Here is a 20,033-nt window from a genome sequence, read left to right as displayed (position 1 = left end):
GAAACATCTGCCTGGGACTGTTTTTCTTTGCTACTTATAGTTCAATATAACTCAAATATATATATTCTGCATCAAATATGGCAGATAATTTATTGTCATGGTTTTTGGCTTGAATGGAGTTAATTTTCCTTGTAGAAGCTCATGTGATGCTGTGTTTTGGATTTTTGATGAAAGTAGTGTTGATAACACACCACTGCTCTCAGCTGTTGCAGAGCAGTGCTTGCACAGAGCCACAGAGCCAAGGACTTTCCAGCTTCTCATGCTGTCCTGCCAGTGAGGAGGCCAGGGGTGCACAAGAAGATGGGAGGGGACACAGCCAGGACAGCTGACCCAGACTGGCCATATGCTCAGCAATAAAAGCTGGGGTAAAGAAGGAGGAAGGGGGGGGCAGGCATTCAGAGTGATGGTGTTTGTCTTCCTAAGAAACTTACACGGGATGATCCCTGCTTTCCTGGAAGTGGTTGAACACAGGCTTGCTGATAGGAAGTAACAAATGAGTTTCTTGCTTTGCTTTTAAGTGCAGCTTTTGCCTTACCTAATAAAACTGTCTTCATCTCAACGCACAAGTTCTCATACTTTTATCTTTTCCATTCTCTTCCTCATCCCATGTTGAGGGGGTGAGGGAGAGTGAGCGAGCGTCTGTGAGGTACTTAGTTGCTTGCTGGGGTTAAATCACAGCTTTTATAGATAAAATAAGAAAAAATCTGGATGTGCTTCAGTATATTTTTCCTGATGGATCATTTCTTTCTAATAACACTATCCACTACCTCATCATTTGACACTGGAATAACTGCAATGGAAGCTGTGGACAATATGGATGAAGATGAACCTTTCCTGCTTGTTCTCAGTTCCCATAAGACAGAATTTCCCAGTTGGATAGTAATAAAACAACTCATCCCAGGCTATGAGGTCAACTCCCACAGGGCATGGACTTGTTTCTGCTGGACTACATCCTTGGCAAGTGGCCACATTATGTCATGACTTTGATTCTGAGAATAATTTCATGCTGAGCAGCAGTTTGGTTTCACAGCAGATACTACAGGCTGTAGTCAGAAAGAGTCGGGTGCATGTCACTTCAGTTTATACAGCTGCATCTCAGATATCTAAGGTTGCTCTGTTACTGATAGCGACAAACAGGCAATGCCTGGCGCAACGTTGAATGGAGTATGCTTAGGACATGCCTGTCTGCTAGTATGTAAGGAGCCCAGACAGCTAGTTTAGACAAATGCATCTATTCTGCAGACATCTAAAGTACTGGAAGACAACCCCCATAAAACATACTTTAGTGACAGGGCAGAGTGCAACCTCAGCAAGTTTGACAACAACACAAAACTGGGAGGAGCGGCTGATATGCCAGAAGGTCATGTTTCCATGCAGAAGGACCTCAGCAGACTGGAGAAGTGAGCTGACAGGAAACTCATGAAGTTCAACAAAGAGAAGTGCAAAGTCCTGCACCTGGGGAGTAACAACCCCATGTGCTAATACATACTGGGGGCTGCTCAGCTGGAAAGAAGCACTGCAGAGAAGAACCTGAAAGTCCTAGTGGACACCAAGTTGAGCATTAGCCAGCAATGTACCTTTGCCGCAAAGAAAGCTAACGGTATCCTGGGCTGCATTAGGAGCAGCATTGCCAGCAGATCAAGGGAGAGGATCCTGCCCCTCTAGTCAGCACTGGTGAGGCCATGTTTGGAGTACTGCGTCCAGTGCTGGGCTACTAAGTACAAGAGAGATGGACATACCGAAGAGAGTCCAACAAAAGGGCCACGAGGATGATTAAAGGACTGAAGCATCTCTCCTGTGAGGAAAAGCTGAGAGAGCTGCAACTGCTCAACCTAGAGGAGGCTCGGGGGGATTTTATCAGTGTATATAAATGTCTGAAGGGAGGGTGCAAAGAGGATTGGAGCCGGGCTTTTTTCAATGGTGCCCAGTGCCAAGACAAGAGGCCATGGGCACAAAGTGAAATACAGCAGGTTCCATCTCAACATTAGGAAACATTTTCTCACCCTGATGGTGACTAAACATTGGAACAGACTACACAGAGAAGTTGTGGAATCTCCCTCCTTGAAGATATTCAAAAGCCATCCAGACATGGGCTTAGACAAGCTGCTCTAGGTGGCCCTGCTTGAGCCAGGGAGGTTGGACAAGACCTCCAGAGGTCCCTCAGCCATTCTGTGATTCTGTGACGTTAGTAACACTGTAATAAAAAATCCTGTACTGGAAATCCCCTGGAGAAGAAACTATAGGAAAGCACTTTTGCACTGGCCTCATCAATTGCAACAACACTCCCTGCCTTGATTTTTTAGTTTTGTTACAAATGCAGTACTGACCCAAGCGTTGGGATCCTCACTCAGATGTCACTGGCTTTGTTCATAGAAATCTCCCATGGAGTTCAATACACATTTTTTTCTTGAATACACACTTCATAAGTGAACCCAAATATTATATCAACTCATAAAAACTTTACTTCTTTTGTCAACTTTCACTAGTATCGAGTGACCCTTTTACCTCACTGTTAGGAGTTCACATGTATAATTTTACTAGGACAAAAAAGAATCCATCCCAGATGTATTCCCTGTGCTCCCAAGCAGTCTCAGGGGATCCTCCCTCCCCATATGATGTACAGGGGACTACAAACTGATTCATACCGTGCCCTGGAGGATGAACTTGTAGACCATGTGAATAATTAGGCAGGACCAGAAGATATGGAGCAGCTGAAGAGTTATCAGGAGAGCATTCACGAAGTAGTATCCAAAGAAGGGTTGGAATATCTCCATGGAGTAATAGTAGGTGTTATAGAGCACTCTGCAAGAGAGACAGAATTGCACTGGAGAGAGATTGTGGCTGTAAGCCCCCAAAAGCTATTGTCACAGAAGTTTCACTTCAGTCACTCTCTTCTTATACATAACACGTTAGACAACTCTCCGTTCCCCACTTGAAATGAGCAGAGTAGAGTTGTAAGCCGAAGACTCCTCTGCAGTATATTTCAGGTCTTTGCTATTACTCTCTGAACTCCAAGGAAGACCACCCTTGTTTAGCCCAAGGTAGGTACAACAGCCATGTGGCAATGCAGCCTATGCAGAAGGCAGGGACATGAGCTCAAGAATTGAAAAGCAAAGGCCACAGCAAAAGATTTAGCCCACAGCTGAATTATCCTGCCTCTGAGAAGACAGTTTTTTCATTTCCCTTGACTGCAGCAAACTCACGTGTAGGGGAAAATGATCAGGCGGCTGATGAGGAAAACAGCTGCAAAGATCATAAAGAGGCTGTCACAAGTTTTTTTCCACTTCATGTAATTGAATATCTTAGTTGGCTGGAAGGAGAAAGAACAATAAAACAAAGCAGGTCAAGATAGTGCATCTGCATATGCTCCAAGATGCTAACAAGCCAGATATGATACAATCCACATGCAGGTATTCATGTCTCCTCCTGGCTCTCTGTAGGGCACCCTAAGCTGGGTGAGGAGATCATCAATGAGTTATCAGTGAAACCCCCCAATGATTGTCCCTCATTGTGCTAGATCAAAAGACAGCACTTGGCTAAAGATCGCCACTGCCAACTAGGCCTTGCCAGGCACTTAACCTGTGGAGCTCACCTCTAGGAAGCAATCAGAAGCATCATGAATCACCAGCACCAGTGTCCCAATGCGGATGTAATTGGCACAGTATGAGAAACTGATCAGGAAGATGGTTGCAGCATGATGGACTATCTGCTCCTTGAAGTCCTGATGAGAAAGGGGACAGCAGAAAATACATTGCACTTTCTGTTCTAGTTTGAGCATGCTGGTAGCTAAAAAATGTGTCTACTCAATGGGGCAAGAAACCTCCCACTGTAAAGTTTTATCCACATTAATCTTTAACAAAATGCATGCCAAAATGTAGGCAATCAAGGAACCCACGAATTACGAGTTTATGGAGTAAACAGAGGATCTTGAGCAAAGAATACTCTGCTCTCTACCAGAAATGGTCCGGTGTTAGTGCAAATTGTAAGACAGAACCATGAGAGCTGATGATTCAGTACAGACAAACATAAAAAGAGCTTCCTTTCAGTCACAAAGCAATGCCCATACTCACCTCTGCTCCAGCAGAGGAATTTCTGCTTGGGGAAGTGAACCTTTTGAATTAGTTTGCTCCTTTCCATGTCAAGGTTTGTGTTCTCCACCTCCCAGAGGAGAGGGAAGACAGTGACTGGTAATGGAAATTCCTGGGAACAAGCAAGGACGAGTCCCCTGAAACCTCAGACTAGCATTATACACACTATACAACCTTGGAGAACACTCTCCTGAGTGTTAAGCTTGGATCATGTTTGTGCTTCATTTTTCCCAGGGGTTGTCACTCACCTTCCTCTTCACATCACAGGGCAAGGTGAAGACCAGAGACCAGTAGAAGGAGAGCTCCAGCATGTAGTACCAGAACAGAGAAGGCTGGAGAGGCTGTAAGAGCAAGAAAGAGACAGTCGTATACCCATCAGATAAAGTAAAGAAAGGGCTGGAAATTAAAACTCCTACCTATACAAAAACAACAAACAAACAAACAAACAAACAAACAAACAAACAAATATCAAATAAACCAAAATGACAAGATCTGGTTCCTGCAGCTTCATGGGGTAAATCCTCAACTGAACAGTCTAGTCACTTACCAAACATCATCTGTGCTCAGGTAAAAGCAAATAGCAGGGGAAACTCCACTTTGCCATACCATGTGAAACATTTAAAGAACCAGGGGGAAGATCCTGAATATTTTCAGGCGTTCTTCTGGGAAAATTCTTGAGCAGTCACTGTAGATCTCAGTGTGAACAGTAGTCTGTGCTGTTCTGGCTAATTTTTCTGGGATTTTACAGCTGGAAAACTAAAAGCTTAGACCCACTCACCAAAGACATGTGCTAGTTAACAAGTAATTTTTCTGTTGTGGCACTAGATGGCATCTTTAAACCAGAACCTATTTGATTAAAAAAAAAAAAAAGTACTATGACTACAGAGGCTTTGCAACAAGCATTTCCAAAGAATCTTGCAGTATGGTGCTCCGAAGTACCAATTTATTTAGGTTTCCTTTACCCAAAGTGCTGATTTCTGTCCTTAGAAGATAGATTTTAGTTTGCTTTTCTTTGATGCACCAGTGATTAGCCACAAGAGGAAGCATGGCTGGATGCACTTTTCCTACCAGAGGGGATATTAACATCTCGCAGGCTGGTATGTGCTGTTCATGCTCTGGGGGTTATCCAAATGATCCTCTGGATCTGAAGGGATTTTTTTGTTTTTGTTTTTTTCCAAAGATAGATTAGGTTATTAATGTTTCTTTTACCCTTGTCTGTAGCATACGACATGGCTTGTTTGGTAGAAATTGTGTTTAATATATTCATTGTTCCTGCTGTGCCACAGGTATGTTCTTGACCTTTTCCAGTGGGATGTTACCAGCTCTGGTTTGGGCATTTTCTGCTTACTACAGGTGTAGGAAAGTGTTCTGTTACAATGGCTTAGATTTCTCTGGAAAATACATGGAATGCAAATGTACAAAACAGGAAATAAGGACCCAAGAGATCCTCTCAGCCTTACATTCCTATTCAAACACCACCTGTTTGTATGAATCACAGTTAAAAACTGTGCATTACAATTACAGGTTTGCAAATCTTAATGTAAAATCTGAGGGTCTTGTTCTAACTTTGACTACCAGACCAAAAAGCCCTAAAGGTAGTTTTCACTTTTTTTTTCCAGGTAGTTTTCACTTTGTCATGCTACTGTGATCAAGCTGTATCTCAGCCTCTTCTTCAATTAATGAAAGATTAAATTCCCAGCCAGGAAATTCTAGTATTGTAAAATCCTGTGCACAGGAGATCCATGCATGATACTAGGAGAAACTGCTATCCTGCTAGAAACACTTACCAGGCTTTTGGATTGGAAAGGGCAAATACAGAATCATCACAGTCATAAAACAGCTTGGGTCGGAAGGGACTTTTAAGATCATTCAGTTACAACCCCTCACTAGAGCAGGTTACCCAGGGCCTTCTCCAACCTGGCCTTGAACACCTCCAGGGAGGGGGCATCCCCAGCTTATCAGGGCAGCCTGTGCCAGCGCCTCACCACCCTCTGAGCGAAGAATTTCCTCCTAACATTTAATCTCTATCTACCCTCTTTTGTTTTAAAATCATGATGCCTTGTCCTATAATTACAATCCCTGACAAAGAGTCCCTCCCCAGCTTTCCTGTAGGTCCCTTTTCAGAACTGAAAGGTTGCAATGAGGTCACCCCGGGGGCTTCTCTTCTCCAGGCTGAGCAGCCAAAGCTCTCTCAGCCTTTCTTCATAGGAGAGGTGCTCCAGCCCCTTGCTCCAGCCCCCTGATCACCTTTGTGACCCTTCTCTGGACCCATTCTAAAAGATCCACATCCTTTTTGTGCTGGGGACCCCAGATCTAGATGAAGCACTCCAAGTGGGGCCTCACAAGGGCAGAGTAGACAGGAACAATCACCTCCCTCCACCTGCTGGACACTTCTCTGTTGATGTAGCCCGGTGAAAAATGTCCGTTTTTAGAGCAGGAATGAAATGGTACCCAGGATTTTCATCAATTTATTCATAATGCTAATTAAGCCTGTAGAAGGCAGCTGTTCTAACATGATAAGGAATCTTTTCCAAAGCCAAAATCAGATCTTTCACTTTAATGACATTTATCTCTTTGTAATATCTTATATTGGAAGGCTGCTGCTATACACAAGTCATAAAAACATAAGGGGGAAAAGTAGAGCAGGTAATGGTTCCTGTGTCAGTGCATGAAGACCCATTCTATGAAGACAGGCTGAGGGAATTTGGTTTGTTCAGCCTGGAAAACAAGAAGGCTCCAGGGAGACCTTATAGAGGCCTTCCAATAGGCATGCAGACCTAAAGGGAGCTGAAGGAAAGCTGGGGAGAGATTCTGTGGAGTGCAGCAGTAGGACAAGGAGCAATGACTTTAAACTAAAATAGGGTAGGTTTAGATCAGGTATAAGGAAGAAATTCTTTACTCTGAGGGTGGTGAGACACTGGAACAGGCTGCCCAGAGAAGTTGTGGATGCCCCATCCCTGGAAGTGTTCAAGGCCAGGCTGGATGGGGCTTTGAGCAGCCTGGTCTGGTGGGAGGTGTCCCTGCCCATGGCAAGGGGATTTGGAATTAGAAGACAGAATAGTGATGGAGGCAGCTGGGTATACAGTACTAACAGTACTTCACTTTTTGTTGCTGTCCTTGTTCCTTGATGACCTAGGAGCATATTTTGTGCCTAGCTGGCAATTTTCTTTGAGTTTATTTTGGAGCGTATCACTCAGAGCATGTCCTCTGCTCTACAGGCTTTCCACCGAAGTCTTTGCTTCTCCTCTCTGGACAAAATGTCCTACTCTAACCAGTCTCCTCTATAAACTAAACTTGGAGCATCCCTATTTTTTAGTTTCTAAGGTCACCTGGTCAGAAGGCTTGCTTTTCCTTTACTACTGTAGAGTCGTCTTCTGCTGTACTGACTCCTCCTCTATTGTGTCTAGAGTAAGCAAAACATTAAGATGTTCTCTGTTGATAGGGATCTGGTTTTGAATTCTTATGGCTTATCAATCTGACTTTCAATCAGTGCCCTCTCTTTTGTCCCTAAAGTAATCTGATTTTGAAAAGATATCTAAAGAGAATACATGATTTATTACAACAATTTTCACTCCTGGACGACTCACCTGTTGTGGGTATCCTGTCCAGCACTCTCTATGGTCCCAAAACCAAGGTTTCTGGAAAGAAAATATAACATGAATGGGAAGATCCCAGACGAATTCTCTTATCAACCACCTAATTCCTGTAGCTTGTTACTACTCAAGATTTGTTGTGTTTTATTGGAAACAGAGAAATAGAAAATAACCTTTTATTTTGATGTAAAGAATCAAAAAGCACTATAGGTGGGATTTAGATACCTCCACTCCACTGCTAGCTCATCCTGGAATCTGCAGACTCACAGAGTGCCTTAAATTCTGTCTTAAAAGTTGCTAAGTTCAATGCTTCTTCAGCTGTTACAAAAAAAAGCAGGTGCAAGTATAGTCTATGCCTCCTGTCTTGGGATCAGCAGATTTTCCATTATTTACCATATCAGGTCTTGGTGTAGAATATTTTTGCAAAGCCCACCCAAGGAATTGGGTTCAGCAAAAGAGCCAGGGTAACCTCTAAAATACAACCAGAGGATAACAGGTGTCCCTTGTCCCAGCTTAGTGACCACAGGTCTAGATTAGAGCATATGGTATACCTCTTCTGCCTCAGAGATTCAAACTCATATCATTCAAGTCTCAGTCTTCTGTTGAGGCTGTTCCATTTGTATCAAGAGAAATCATTATTTATCAAATCAGAGAAAAGGCAGAGGCATTAACCTCACCCTCTCACGTCTTGGGTAAAGAAGAGGAAACACATACATAAAATTAATAAAATGCAGACCATGCTCCAAAGGAAGCCTAAGCATTTTACCTTAAACAAGTACTATATACAACACAGAAACAGGCCCTGCAGCTCCTGTCTCAGATAAATGTTTTATCTCCCATATCACAGAAATGTATTTTTACAACTGCTGACAGCATCTCACAATCCTAGTTGTCTACTGCATTTCCACAGGAAGAGCAAAAGTCTTGGTTTTGAGTTGGAGTTCTTAAAGTAAGCATGATTCGATATATTTATGTTCTCAGAAGATTGTGTGCTGTGCAGAGGACAAAGACATGATGGGAAAATCTCTGAAAGAAAGTTTGAATGCACAGGTTTGGCAACAAAATCTGCCATTCCTGCCGGCACTCCCTGGAGAACAGCAGGTGGCACTGTTTGCATACTCACGTCGTGCAGGACAGCAAGTCCAGTGAAGAAAGCAATGACGTAAAATGTAAACCTCCAGCTACAAACAAAGAAAGTGTGTTAGTACCCCATTAGCCACAAAGCTACAATTCTGTGTACCACTTTTGTTCAAAAAATGACACTACTAAATAAAAGAAAAACATCAATATGCTCAAAGTTTGTGCAGATCACAACAGGAACTTTTTTTTTTTTCTTTTTTTCCATGCTGGTACATTCAACAGATTCCATGAAGAGCAATTCTTCTGCTTTAGACGATAGAAGCTATGAGAATATCTCTGAATAAAGTTACCTAGATAATCATCCCAACTCTTCACAGTACCAGTAGAGGCACGTGTAGATTGAAACAGTGCCAACTTCACTCATAGGCTTTTGGAGATCAGGCATGCTAAATTCATTATCATGTAAAGCAATTGATTACTGTCATGTTTCGTCTCAGTCAGAGCTGCTAATGATTTATCCACATTAAATCCACACAGAAGTACTTATAAAATATGTTTGCCATGTCCAGTGGACAGAAACCCGTGGTACTGAATGTATACACATACATTAAGAAATTAGAGGAATTTTACCCCAACAGAATAAATGAGTAATAATAGATTAAAGACAGGAAATCTTTACAGGAGTAAAAATGCCTGCAACAACCCTTAAATTACCAAAAATCTCCATAACAAATCAGAAGATACAACATTTTTAGAGAGAGACTCAGTCTGTCAGTGAAACAGGAGCTTCAAGAAAGACATAATCAGTGAGAGCAGAAGTTCTGTTTGTTTTGTTTTTTTTTTTCCATTAGGGTCTATAGGCAGGATTTTTGAATTAGAGGTTGAATATTAAATGGACAACGAGGTGATTAGCTCAGAAGTGATATCTACCCTATAGGTACGCACTTCTAGTCAGATGAATGACACTGTAAGTATTCTCTTCCTTCATCTCTGTGGCCTTCCTGGATGAATCTACTTCCTTACAAGCATAGCAGAGCAGCCACTCATAAGTAAGGCACTTCAACTAAGATCAGGAGAATCCTTTTCCTCTGTGGAAAGCTGAGACAAAACTAACATTTCTAAGAGGGGCCAATTTCTGAATTTTTATCAAAAGATTCTTGACATTCCTCTGAATGTAATTCTGTACTATGGGTTAATTTCTACTTCTACCAAACCCCAACATGCAGGAACTGCTCTGACTGTTGTGCAGCACACCAGTTGCTGGGTGATGGTCTACTATGTGATGGGATAGAGATCTGTAAAGACCTCAGGCTGCGATTTTAAAACACTGCCCCAGCATGAGGACCTAGTGGGGCCCCCACAAGGGATCTGGGAATTACAGACTCAGGTAACTATCTGGGACCTGCTCACAAGGGTATGGACATTAGTGTAGACCATTAGTTTACTGAAGAGCTTTGCAGACTTTGATTTCTTGGTGTAAAATGACCCTGACAGTGACTCATTTGGCGTCTTGTGAGGAGGTAATCCCAGCTCAGAAAGATTGCGCAGGCACAGGAATAAGGACCGACAGCCACAGAGCTACAAGAGCTTACAGCTCAGTTGTACAACAGGCTGTCAGGGGTCATGTCACCACAGCCTCCAAGTGTTGCACTGAACAAGTAAACGTGTGTCTAGATGAAGTCTATCAGGGTTATTGCTCTGCAATATCTGTGAAAAGCTCAGTCAAGATTAACATTTACAGAAGTGGCTGACGTGAGATTTTTTTTTTTAATCTGCAGAAGTTAAAGTACTTAAAAAGTGAGGAACCCAATGATGATCTGCTTTTGTCAAACCTTCTTGTGCCTCCATATAATGAGGATTTCCACACAGCTGTTTCCAAGTTTTGCTCCCAGGAAAAGATTTCACATAGGCTTTTCTGCTATTATAAAAGGGTTCTGTTCTGTGACTTTCAGGGAAGCTGAAGTCAACTGACAGCAGAATATAGTCTAGACCAGTGTCTGTGACATTTAAAAGCAATACAAAGGAGAACAGTTGCAAAAAATATGTAGCAGAAAGAATCAGCTCACAGAGAAGCAAAGAGAGAAAGAGAGAGGCAATGGTAGGCTGTTTTGGAGGCATGGAAGCAGCAGCAAAGCAGCAGGAAGCAGTAGGAAGCAAAACAATAGGGAGTTTTTCAGATAGGATAGTGTTCTGAAGCAGAGCATCAGTCTTACGAAGTCAGAAACCGGTGTTCTGTAAGGATTAAGGTGAGATAGGAGTAAAAGGAGCCTTAGGAGTGAAAATAAAGGGGAAAAGCAAGGAATGATTCAGTAATAGAGAAGCAGCAGCAGAGCCAGAGAAAAATCAGGTAGGGCAGGGAAGACTCAGGATGCTATCTGTGGAGGAGTGCAGGGCAGGCTGGGAGGCAGCAAACTGCCCGCAGAGCTCAGTGCCACTGAAAGGCCCCTGCAGCTGATGGCTTCTGCTCCTGCTCACCAGGCCTCGCAGAACTTCTTGGATAGGCTCGGTCGGTCGGTGTTCCTCCGGCGCCGGAACCACCTCTCCACCTTTCTCACTGGCAGGTCGCACTGTTTGGCTAAACTGATCAGCTCACTCTGGAAAACAGGCGAGGAAGCAGGGTTCAGATTCAGGTTTGAAAGTCATCATGGGGACACGGCCATCTGGTTTGAGCCACCACAGAACAATCAGTGGAGATTCCCAGCAAGCCCAAATTTGTTCAAGCTGAAGCATCTTTCAGAAAGCTGTCCATCCCTACTATAAAGATTTCAGATAATAGAAAATCTTTCATTTCCCCTTGTAAGCAACTGGTTATTAATACTAAATGTTAAAACTTTATGTTTTATTGTTTTATGTAAACATCTCCAGTTTCAACTTTCAAACTCTGGTCCCTTCTCACAAGTGTTTCTTGTTCAATCACTTCTTCCCTCAGCCTTAAGAGACTGAGTCCCTTACATCTGTCACTCCAAGAAAGTTTTACTGCAGCTTAAATAACTTTTGAAGTTCTACACTGAATCTTGTCATGCCTTTCAGTATTCTGACGCAATATCAGGGAATAACCTGACCAATGTCATGAGCAGAGGCAACACCATTTTCCTACCGGATATTATCCTGTTGTGGTAAACCTGTAGGGATAATTTTTCAACAGGTTATTCAGAGAAATACTGCAATTACCTTCCTTCTTGTCCTTAGGCTCTTAAAGAATTTGGCGCGTGACACAGAAGAAGTCATCATGTTTTATATTCCTTTCTTAAGTGTCATCAATGATAATCTTATTTTTTAAGTAAAGCAATAGGTTTTCATGGAATGTGTTTACTTTAATGGTATCATTTGACAGTGATTTACATACTCTGAGAGTGCTGTAAAAAAGTGTGCCCATTAGTCATTTTCAGATATACTCCTTTCTATTTTTACTTAGTGACTTTTGTTCTTGCGGTGGAGTCAAGTGGAGACATTGATTTATATTCTCCAACTGCTCCATAATGCGGTATTCCTCCCAAGGAGATGGCTGCTGAGAAGAGCAAAATCACATCTTGTAAAAGCTGAATCATAAGCAGGAGTCTGAGCGCTCACAGGAGAGGGAGGAAGCTAAAAGACCAAGATGCAACCAGTGAATTGAGTCAGCCAGCTGCACAATTCTTTCTCCATGTCAGGAAGTCAGAATGATGTCAGAAGTCTCAAAGTCAGGATTCACTCTGATATCCTTACATTCAATAGGATAAAAGTGCAGACTTCTGCTCCTTCAGTGCAATGTGAGTGCAGGGACAGCTGTGTGGAAAGCCTGCTTCCGAAGGTAGGCCTTGAGTTAGATCTCTGCAATGGGAGTAGGTCTCTTGAGAAACTTGTGGATCGCTCAGACAGGCAAGAGGAAGATCAGGGACTATGGCAAGTGTTCTGAGAACATTCCTTCCGTCTGCTAAGGAAAAGGGCTGGCAGCACAACCAAGATGAATGCCTTCGTTTTTATTTTAGCCTCTATTCTTTTACTTTTAAGCAGGTACTGAATGTCCCAGGGCTCCACATGCCCCACTGCAGTATGAAACATGCTGCACCAGCCTCATCAAGGCAGTTACTTGTTTGTACTAGGACTGGAACCCCTGCTCATATGTCTTTGGTAGTGGCTAATAGCTTTTGCTTCAAGGCCAAAAAAGCCTGCAAAAAGGCACTGAAAATAAATGTGATTGCACTGGGCTTACGTGGCAAGGTTTTGGTAGTTGGGGGGCTGCAGTGGTGGCCTCTGTGAGCAGAGCCCAGCAGCTGCCACAGGTCAGATCAGAGCCAGCTCCAGCTGGCTCCAAAAGGGAACCACTGCTGGCCAGAGCTGGGCCATGAGCAATGCTGGTTGTGCCTCTGGAATAGCACATTGCAGAAGGGAAAAAAAAAACTACTCTGCCACAGCAGTTGGGAGAGAGGAGTGAGTGACTGTAACAACCCTGCATACACCAAGGTTGGTGAAGGACACCAGGAGGTGCCCCAGGAATGGAGCAGAAGTTCTCCTGTGGCCTGTGGAGAGGCCCCTGGTGGAGCAGGCTGCCCCCTGCAGCCCATGGGTCCCACATGGAGCAGATCTCCATGCTGCAGCCCATGGAGAAGCCCCCTGTGGAACCTGAAGGATGTGCCCTGAAGGAGGTTGCGACCCATGGAGAGCCCACACAGGAGCAGGCCCTGAGCCAGAGCTGCAGCCCGTGGAGAGGAGCCCACGCAGAAGCAGGGGGTCTGGGGGGAGCTTCCGCCCATGGGGGACGCATGTTGGAGCATTTTGCTCCTGATGGATGGCCCCCATGGTACGGAGCCATGTGGGAGCAGTTCTTGAAGAGCTGCTGCCTGTGGAAAGCCCATACAGGATCAGTTTGAGAAGGACGGCATCCCGTGGGAGGGATCCTACGCTGGAGCAGGTGAAGAGAGTGGCTGTGAAGGAGTGGCAGAGATGGAAGTGTTACAGACTGACCACCTCCCTGTTCCCCTGCGCTGCCTGTGAGGAGGAGGTAGAAGAGGTGGATGGAGGGAGATAATTTTAGTGTATTTTTGCGCTGCTCTAGCCTGTTAGTAATAGGTTATAAATTACATTTCTCTCCCTCTGTTGAGCCTGTTTTGCCTGAGATGGTGGTTGGTGAGTGATCTCCCTCTCCCTGTCCTTATCTCACCTCTTGAGTCCTTTTCCATCATAGTTTCTCCCCCTGTTCTATTGAGGAGGGGGAGTGAGAAATTGGTGGGGTGGAGTTTAGCTAGCCATCAGTGTGGAATCACCACAGTGATTCGCTTACTTACCACAGTGGTTACATCCAGGGTCTCCACTGACAAGGCTAAATCCAAATTCAGCTTAACTATATACTATCCTTCCAATGCTTTTTCCCTCAGCAGCAGCCATTATAACTGAATTATACTGCCAAGATCTTCAAGATTTATTTTTTTCTCCCAAGGGAAAACTACCTACCATTTGTGTTTGCAGTTTTCTAGCGCTCCTTACTTTGTCTCTAACGACAGACAGGATTTTAGTCGGCTTCCTAAAAGGCCAATCTCAAACTGGTGGATTGCACAGCAACAGAATGACCTGCCTCCCTGAACTAAGAGAATTACGCAATCCACATGTGCTATGCTTCAAGGACTAGCAACAAGGGAAGTCACTTCAAGGGAGTTGATGTGACAGTGATTTGCTAATATATGAAAAGAAGGCAAACGAACAAACAGGAGTTGTCATTATTTCCTTTGGGAGAGGAGTTTCCTGTCCAAACAAGTTCGAGATTTAATTTTTTGGAGTGCTATCTGTGGAAAGCTGTTATTCCCACATGTTCAGAAGCAGAGCTGATGGCTGATGGCATTTGCAGGAAGATCACCATGCCTAGTTGGTGTCAGGCGGCCAGTGCTACAGAGGTTCCTGCTGCTTTGTTGAGTTTCCAAGTGGCATCATCAAACTTCAGGATTCCAAATGTGATGCTATTTAGGTAAAGATACAAGGGCTAAATCTAGAGGAAAGCAAAGAAGAAAGACTCACTTCTTTAGGGTTCTTGCAGTGCGTACTGTAGAATGTTTCCAGTATGGGGTTAGGCTGAGCATTTGGTCTCTGCTTGTCCCTCACACCCAGTTTGGCACCAAGGGGCAGGGCTATGGCTCTGCAAGAGAAAAGATTCAAGGTTCAGCCCAAAATAGAACAGTGATTTCTGATACTGCAGCACTGTACAACATGGTGTAGTACATTAACAGTTGTGTCTCACAGTTATCTCCCACAATTTTGGGTCTAAGCACAAGTATTGTGTCAAGCAGGTAAGGAAAATAAAGAAACTTGAGTAAAAAATGTTACAATAGAAACAGTGGGGCTTCTATGCTATGGGCCTTGAGCTCAGTGTTGCAATACACAACACTGACTGAGGTTGGAAATGCTACATCCTGCTTTGTCAGCTTTCAAATCAACTATGTTTGGGCGTCCCAGATTATGGCATGAAGCCCAGGCTTGTAGAGACAGCCGTCATACCTGCTGTTGGTCTTTGGCTTGCTTGTAGCTTATGCAGAGTACCACATTGATGACAAGGCCTCAACACTGTTTAGTTTTCATGTTAAACATACAGAGGACCCATGTGAACTACAGACTTGGCTCAGGATCAAGAGGATCAATAAATATCCTGATAAAACAGGAGGCCCCTGTGGTGTTTAGCTGCCTAGCACGGTAAAACCACCACAGCCCCTTGGTCTTTACTGGAAAAACTTTCCTCAGTTTCTCTTAAAGCATGCCAGACAGTGGGAACATAAGAGCATAACAACTAAAAACATAACCACAAGGCATAGTTGCTTATGTTTGCTGTGCACCTTTAGCCTTTCATGGTGAAACAATGCAAAGAAAAATATCTGCATAAATAGAAAAAAGTTTCAAATGGGTGGCAAGACTAGGCATAGAATTGTTGTGCTCAACTAAACTTCTCCACTACAAACCCTCTTTTCCTCCTTAACCATAGGAAATAGCTTCATAAATGGTGTGAAGTGAGGTACCACATGAACACTGCACAAACAGGAAACTTGGCAAATCAGAATTGCAAAAAAGGCCCAGTTTAACTGCCTGCTCTTTGCATTTCTGGAGAATTAGTTCATAGTATCATAGAATTAGTTGTTTCTTTTAAGTCACTACCGTTTACACATCGCCACTGGCATGCAATTAATCTCATTAGCCAAAAAGAGTGGAGTGTCTGCCTAGAACTTTTCAGCACTGCTCATAGAATCCCAGCATGGCTGAGATTGGCAAGGATCTCTGGCCTACAGCCAGTCACCCAGGACCATTTCCAGACAGCTCCAAGGAGGGAGACTCCACCACCACTCTGGGCAACCTGGTCCTGTGCTCTGTCACCCTCACAGTGCAAAAGTGCTTTCTAATGTTCATACGGAACCTTCTGTGTTTGGACTTGATGATCCTTGTGAGTCTCTTCCAACTTGGGATTTTCTACAAGTTTATGATTCCCCATGTCCTCCTTCTTGCCCTTGTCAAGGACAGGAGTGACATTGCTTTCTTCTAGTCTTTAGGCATTTCTCCTAGTTGCCACAATCAATCAAAAAATATTGAAATTGGCCTTGCAATGACATCTGCCAGCTCCGCTCGGCACTTGCAGGTGCATCACATGAGGTCTTACGCATGTCCAGTTTGGTTATGTTTCCCCTGGCCTGATCCTCTTCCACCAAGGGCATATATTCCTGCTCGTGATCATCATACATGCAAAATCATTGGAAAACCTTCTCTCTGCATTTTGGAGAAAAAAGAAAATTTTGCTCTAAGTGCTAACAGCTCCCTTGAACTTAGCAACTGTAAATTGGCATTGAGGGTGGTTACGAGCTGATGAATACCATGCAAAGGTAGAGAGTGCTGAGATGCAGGCCTGCTCTGCCTGGTTCATCTTCATTCTGTACAAGCAGCAGCTCTGATCAGTTATCCCTAATAATTCAGAAACCAAACAACATTTTTTTTTTCATGGGAGCAATAAAGTTGTGGAAGTTACATCATTACATAGGTGTTTAAAGACGTTTTACTTAAAAACTGTATGTGGTATGTTTATAACTGGGATCATATGGTATGGTTGCCTGTGATCTCTTCTAGCCATGTAGCCACTCCATACATTTGTGTGTTTAGGGACTATTCTAGATCAAGTATCCTACCACAGCGTTCTTCTGACTTTTATCTTCATTTAGTAAACAGGTTTCAGAAGCAATTTTCTGAAGAGACTACCTACCGAAGGAATTTTGTAACTTCTATTATATTAAGGCATAAAACACAGAATGGTTGTACATTTAGCTCCCTCATGTAACAGATGATTTCAACCATTCTTTTCCATGGCCAGCTCCATATTCCAGTTGTTCTTTTCCATCTTCTCTGGGAAATTCCTTTAACATCACTGGCTAAAGAACCATTCAAAGATGTACCAAGACCACTGAAAAATATGTATTTCTACCATAAGAGGGGGTTCAGTGGTTACGTGTGATTGCTAGCTACTTTCTAACTACAAGACACACAGGTATCACACTCTGTGTAAGCTCTCATTAGTTTTAGTGAAACTCAGCAGCATCTTGGCATTGCTGCAACAGTTAACAGTGGTATTAGACAGCCCCTCCTGTGCTAAGAACAATGACAAAGTATTTCAAGGATATCCATAACTATACAGAAATGGAGAAAACATTTGCCCTAAGATCTGCACTAGGTCTTGGTTCTTAAGTGGTTCCTCTGAAGCTCCTCTGAAGATGAAGATGTAATAAATTTCTGCTGCTCAGGAAGAAACTTACTGCAGCTTCTTATCAGTCCACATCAGAAACTGGTCTAAAATTTTCCAAGCACCTTAAAGGGAAAGAGAACGTTCCTGCCAGGTGTCAGGGCAACTTGCCAACAAGTTTGGTTCTTTTTTTGAAAAACTATTTCAACTATTCTGCATGACGCCTTAATTTAGATTAATCTTTTTCTCTTTCTTTCCTGTTGGTTTGTTATGGTCATGGTATAAAATCTCACTGTAACAGAAACAAGCCAGTTGCAGTTGATGAGGACAGGGTGTGATTAACCAGAGCTACAATTACTTTGTTGTTGAGGTTTTGAGTTTAACCATGAATTATAGGACCAATCCTACTTTTATGAACACAATTGGGAAATCAAACCCTGAAATTCCTCCTAAGGGAGGTTTGTACATGTTGGATGTATGCTCTGACTCACTTTTTAGTTGAATCTTGTTCCAAACTCAGAGGATGATGTTTGTACTGATTTCAACATCACAGATTCATCACCTCAGTTGCAGAGATGGTCTCATCATGGAAGCTTATCATCTGTCCGGAATATGGAAGCAGAAAGCCTGAGGACTAATTGTACAGCTTTCCATAGCTAGGTAAGGCAAGACACAGTCCATGAGATGTCTTTTATCTCAAACCTATTCCTTCTTCAGAAAGGTTCAGGTGAAGATAGCTTCTCTAACTTCAAGGTTTACAAGGGGAAGTTCATAGTAAGGAATTCAATTCAGTAATCACCAGTGAACAAACTATTTTGTGCAAAACCTGATGAAGCTGAAATTAAATGGATTAATCATGGAGGGGCCTAAGTCCACACTCCCTCACCTTGCAAAACTGGGCTATGCCCCTTTGCAGAGGCTTTCAGAGATAGTATGAGACACAGGAAATAATTTAGCTTTTGTGAGTTTATTTTCCACAAATGGAATTGAATTTATAAGGGTGTCACTCTGCAAATATCTTCTAGCACCAAGAAATGGAGAACCAGTGTCTGTAGGAACCAACACTTCCACTCTTCGAACTGCACAATCTCTTGAAGACCCATACTTTCCAGTGGCAAAGTGTTACCTCTGTGATCCTATAATATCGTCAACTTTCTTGTGGTTACAAGAGGATGCTGTCAAGAAGCTGTCAAAGCTATATTACACAAAACAGCCAGCTTAAATCTTTGCACCAAATACATGCCTAAAGCACCTAAGAGGAAGTTGTTTTCAGATGCTTCTTGATTACTAATCAGTAACAAAAATCTCTGTGGAAAATGAATCGCAGAAAAATACATTTCAAAATTAAATACTTGAAAATGGTCTTCTCTTCCACCTTTCTTCTGCTTCTGAGTTCATCTGTTCTGAGCAGTTCAACGCTATTCCTTTCTTTTAATGCACAAAACATAGCTCATACACTATCGCAACCCTCCTAAAGAAAAGACCTAATCATTCTGACTAAACTGGGAGTATGTTTAAAATAACTTAAAATAGTCTTTTATTATTATTTTTGTTAATAGTCCGGATTTACAGCCATGCTCCCATGAGAGGTAGTAGCCATGGAGAAATGCACCAGTTTACAACAGGCACTTTGTTTTGTATGTAAATAGAAATTATCAATCATTTACTTACTTGGGAGAATTAATATTCAATGGGCTACAGTCTGCTGCCCTTCTTTGGCAATATGCTCTGCTACATCTGAATTAACAGGGTCCTGGAGATTTCTTGGACACTGGAGAATTCTGTTCTGGTATTTTGGAACATTTGCCCTAAGTTTTTCAGGTTTATACCATTCCACTTGGAGGAAAATACTTAAATATTGATTGAGCCAGAGAGGTAAAAAATTCCAGGTAACTTCCATCTACTTTACTAAACAAACATACCACAATTTAATTAAAATAATTATTTTGTAAAGTCTTACAATAACAGCTTATGAATACAAATATATATATGGATAGGAAACAAAGTTATACTGTTATTTTTGTGTATCTGTTAATAACACATTTCGTTTGTGAGTAAGACTGTTTATGATCTCTTCTTTCATTCCCTAGCATTTGATCCTCTGTAAATTACTGTGTTGATCCTTAGCCTTCTTGACAAGATTTAGGCCAACAAAACTTGGCCTAAATTACTAAGGAGCTTGAGAAGCTTGTTCTTAACTTCCACTATTGCACAACAGCGTAGAGGCAATTCTTATTTTTTTTTTATTTTGCTCTATCATGTGCATCAGCAGGGGAGCTCCCTTTTTCATATGCAAACTTGATGCCAAATCCTCCTCTTCCCACCCTGCTTTGTTGAAAAGCAGGAATCTCACAAGGAAAGACTCAGGAAGTGAGCTATTTCAGCCCTCTGCAGCAAGACGGTTAAAGCTAATGTCAAATCACAAACACAGAGCAGTTCACTATGCCTTTTAAGTAGTTCAGCTTGTTTTCTAAGAGGCTGCAATTAGTATGTTGTCCCATGAGGTTACCAAGGAAAGAAGCACAGAAAATCAGCAGATTTATGGATTTTGCCACCAGAAGGAACCAATAGGATAATCGAAGCAAGGAGAATAAT

At 42.6% G+C, this 20,033-nt stretch overlaps 1 protein-coding gene across 3 annotated transcripts in view; it reads right to left on the bottom strand.

The window, feature by feature from the left end:
* Nucleotides 1-20,033, bottom strand: part of CERS4 (ceramide synthase 4) — a 54,558-nt gene that overhangs the window by 3,457 nt on the left and 31,068 nt on the right. For all 3 annotated transcript variants that reach the window (XM_027472028.3, XM_072029335.1, XM_038169198.2), the window contains 8 exons: nucleotides 14,750-14,867; nucleotides 11,237-11,355; nucleotides 8,805-8,862; nucleotides 7,676-7,726; nucleotides 4,337-4,429; nucleotides 3,593-3,721; nucleotides 3,204-3,310; nucleotides 2,646-2,802 (listed from right to left, as the gene is read on the bottom strand). In XM_027472028.3, the coding sequence (XP_027327829.1) occupies nucleotides 2,646-2,802; nucleotides 3,204-3,310; nucleotides 3,593-3,721; nucleotides 4,337-4,429; nucleotides 7,676-7,726; nucleotides 8,805-8,862; nucleotides 11,237-11,355; nucleotides 14,750-14,867 (832 nt within the window). The remainder of the gene's footprint in view (nucleotides 1-2,645; nucleotides 2,803-3,203; nucleotides 3,311-3,592; nucleotides 3,722-4,336; nucleotides 4,430-7,675; nucleotides 7,727-8,804; nucleotides 8,863-11,236; nucleotides 11,356-14,749; nucleotides 14,868-20,033) is intronic.

The sequence above is a fragment of the Anas platyrhynchos genome, chromosome 29 (assembly GCF_047663525.1).
Source record: "Anas platyrhynchos isolate ZD024472 breed Pekin duck chromosome 29, IASCAAS_PekinDuck_T2T, whole genome shotgun sequence".
Taxonomy (NCBI): Eukaryota; Metazoa; Chordata; class Aves; order Anseriformes; family Anatidae; genus Anas; species Anas platyrhynchos.
The sequence above is the reverse complement of the archived record's forward strand: the minus strand, read 5'-3'. Positions and strand labels throughout refer to the sequence as shown.